Genomic DNA, 3,552 nt, shown 5'->3' on the forward strand with positions numbered 1-3,552 from the left:
AGATCGCCATGACATCTGATGAGTTCGTACGAGTCGGTCCTAAGGTTGTATTCTTGACTAATGAGTTGCAGATCGGTTTCCTTAAGGACCAATGGCAACTCGTCTACGGGAAGATTCTCTCTTGACTGGGCCGCTCGACCGAAAACCGAAGTAGAAGTCGTAGGAGGTTCAAAAAATTGAACCTATACGTAACGTGATTAACAAATCATTCGCCCAATTATTTGCTATAGTTATGGGTACATGTGATTTAACTATAATTATTGACAGGATTTAACTACGTTGCTAAGTCAATGTCTAAATTTCATTTTTAAAAAATGAAAATAAAAGATCATTGGCCGTTCAATGAGAATGCTTTTCTATAAATGGCCATGTTTTGATCCTTATAACGACCATAAGCAGGCCTTGTCTTCAAATTCTCAAAGAAATGGCAGCGCAAGTAGAGCATTTGGCAAGCAACATGGAGCAAGAGATTTCTCGTCCATTGGCTTACTTCCCCCCTACCGTGTGGGGCTGTGACTTTGCTTCACTTCCTCTGTTTAACTCCGTAAGCCAACATTCAAACTTTTCTTTTTCTGTTTAATTACATGTAATATAGATAACTTGTAATTCTTGATAATCGAAATTATAATTAATTATAATTACAGCTGATTGACTCGAAAACAATATTTCTCAACCTTAATGCAGGAAATTGAATCATATACTAAAAAGGTGGAGGTGCTAAAAGAAAAGGTCAAGGACATGCTAATGTCTTCCAAGAAAGATTTGATCAAGAATATTGAGTTTATCAATTTATTATGTCGTCTTGGTATATCATATCATTTTGAAAATGAAATTGAAGAGCAACTGAATCATATTTTTAATGTCGTCCACGATGATATTAACGATGACTATGATCTCTATAATGTTGCGCTTTTGTTTCGAATTTTAAGACAGCATGGATACAAAATACCTTGCAGTAAGTGGCTACTTATGATAAAAATTTATTGTATTTTATATGTTTTATATTACATCTTACAACTTAGGTCCATTTAGGCAAGAAAAATCTCTCCATATATAAATATATATTATTGCTTAATAAAGGTCAATTGTCAAAAGGAAAGACGCAAGAAATAATGTGACCTACTAATTAATAAAGATGGTTGTATGAAGTGGGTGGTGTTGTGATTTGTGAATCAGATGTGTTCAAGAGATTCAAGGACAGCGATGGAAAGTTCAATAAAGCCATATCCAATGACGTAAAAGGAATTCTTAGCCTTTACGAAGCGAGCTTTGTGAGTATGCGTGGAGAAGATATTCTAGATGAAGCAATTGCTTTTGCAAGGCCACTCTTGGAGTCTCTGGCTATGCAATCAAGCCCACATCTGGCAAAACACATAAATGATGCCTTAAGCATGCCTTTTCACAGAGGCCTGCCACGAGTAGAGGCTAGGAAATTCATCTATTTCTACGAAGAAGAGGAGTCTCACAATGAAACTTTACTCAAGTTTGCCAAGTTAGATTATAATCGAGTGCAGTTACTGCACAAACAAGAGCTAGGTGTTGTCTCCAGGTACACTTTGTTTGAGAGATCAGAGGGAGATATTATTTTATGTGTATATGATGTTTACATTTGATATTGTTATTTAATTGTGTGTTTGATCAGGTGGTGGAAAGAATTGGATCTTGCAAAGGGTCTTCCTTATGTAAGAGACAGAATTGCCGAGGGATTTTTCGAATCAGCTGGAGTTCAATTTGAGCCTAACTTCGCTCTTTCTCGCATACTTTTAACAAAGTGTATTCAGATACTGGCATTGGTAGATGATACATACGATTCGTATGGTACACTTCAAGAACTACAATGCTTTACAGATGCACTGGAGAGGTTTCACATCCTTGACACCTAATTATTAACCTCTTGTATTATTCATTATGTGTATCAAATTCCTCCTCTGAATCATATTGTCTCTCATTTCCATTTCACAATTCCCAGGGGCAACTCTGATCAGCTACCCGCAGATTATCTGAAGATTCTTTACAAGGCGGTCTTAGATTTTTTTGAGGAATTGGGGGATGACGAAGGCAATGAAGGAAGATCCTATTGTATCAATTATACAAAGGAGAGAGTAAGAACTATATCTAGCGCCATGATTTTTGCTATCAATATACAATTAATTAATCTACGAATACGAACTGATTTTCTTTTCCTTTTTCTTTTTCTTGTTAAATATATGCATGGATTAGTACAAAGAAGTGGTGAGATCTTATCTTGTGGAGGCACAGTGGTTTTATGATCTCCATTTGCCACCATTCAATGAGTACATGCATAATGCATTAATCTCATCCTCTTTTTCCCTACTTCTGCCAGTAGTCTTCCTTGGAGTGGAAAATCTTGCAGGGGTTAAGGAGTTTAAATGGCTAGAAACTAACCCAAAACTTGTTGAAGCTTCCAAATTCTTTGGCCGTTTACTAAATGACATGGTGGCCCGCAAAGATGAAGAAAAGGAAGGACACTGTTTAGCTGGAAATTGCTACATGAAAGAATATGGTGTCTCAAAAGAGAAGGCGATGGAAGAGCTTCGAAAGATGTGTGACAATGCATGGAAGGATATGAATGAGGAGTCCATGAGGCCAACTGCTGTCCCAATGCCTCTTATCACGAGCATAGTAAACCTTGCTCGTATGATGGAAGTTGTTTTCCAGTACGATGATGGATACACCATCGCCTCAAGCTTGAAGGACCATGTCACCTTAATGTTCGTGGAACCAATACCTGAAGACTGAGATATGTGTGCTTTCTATGTTGTTTCTTGCTTTTGTTTCCTTCTTATATAGGTGCTATATATAGAAAGTGCAATAGTAGGCACAATAATAAAATAAATCTGCGCCTTGTCTCAGTCCAAGAAGATGAAATTTCTTGGCGGAAAATAATTATGTGTATCTCTTTCTTACTGCAATTTATATGCTTGTGGTGAATGAATTCCTCCTATAATAAAATAAAAAAATGTTGTGCATATCCTTTGTAGGAACTAATTTTGTATTTCAGTTACACTCAATAATTTATCCATAAATATATATGATTTTAATGACGAGTGAATTACAGCCAACAACACCATTACACAATATATTATTGCCATGGTCACTATTTTAATTGCTATCATCATCACAATTCAATAGTTATTGCTATCATTCTCACCTAACTATATTATGATGAATTAAAAAAAATATTTGATTCATATACAAAATACATTTCTTTTCACACCTTTTAGTATATATTTCTTTTTAAATAAATTAATCTTAAAATGTGATTTTTTTTTTTTAATTCCAAGTCTCCAGTGTTAGTAGAAAAATAAAAGAAATTATTTAAAGCCAAAATGTTCATTTTGCACCTCTCCGTTTAATGGGCCGGGCAAGTATGCGGCTTTTCTGTTCCTGCTTTTTTTAAAAATAATATAAAAAAAGAAAACATTTCAAGTTGTTAATTATTGATGGAAATAGAAGTTTAAAAAAGAAGTTAGAAGGGTAAAAATATCACTTTTTTCTTTTAATATTTCACAGGTGTTTTCAACCTAACGA

General features: G+C 35.0%; 1 protein-coding gene across 1 annotated transcript; it reads left to right on the plus strand.

Annotated features, from left to right (window-relative positions):
- Nucleotides 1-424: 424 nt before the first annotated feature.
- Nucleotides 425-2,760, plus strand: LOC131176640 (probable terpene synthase 6). Its single transcript, XM_058141701.1, has 6 exons — nt 425-544; nt 685-955; nt 1,177-1,549; nt 1,643-1,861; nt 1,970-2,102; nt 2,221-2,760. Exons 1-6 carry the CDS (start codon nt 425-427, stop codon nt 2,758-2,760), a joined length of 1,656 nt encoding a protein of 551 aa, XP_057997684.1.
- Nucleotides 2,761-3,552: the final 792 nt, after the last annotated feature.

Source organism: Hevea brasiliensis, unplaced genomic scaffold (genome assembly GCF_030052815.1).
Source record: "Hevea brasiliensis isolate MT/VB/25A 57/8 unplaced genomic scaffold, ASM3005281v1 Scaf200, whole genome shotgun sequence".
In the NCBI taxonomy this organism is placed as follows: Eukaryota; Viridiplantae; Streptophyta; class Magnoliopsida; order Malpighiales; family Euphorbiaceae; genus Hevea; species Hevea brasiliensis.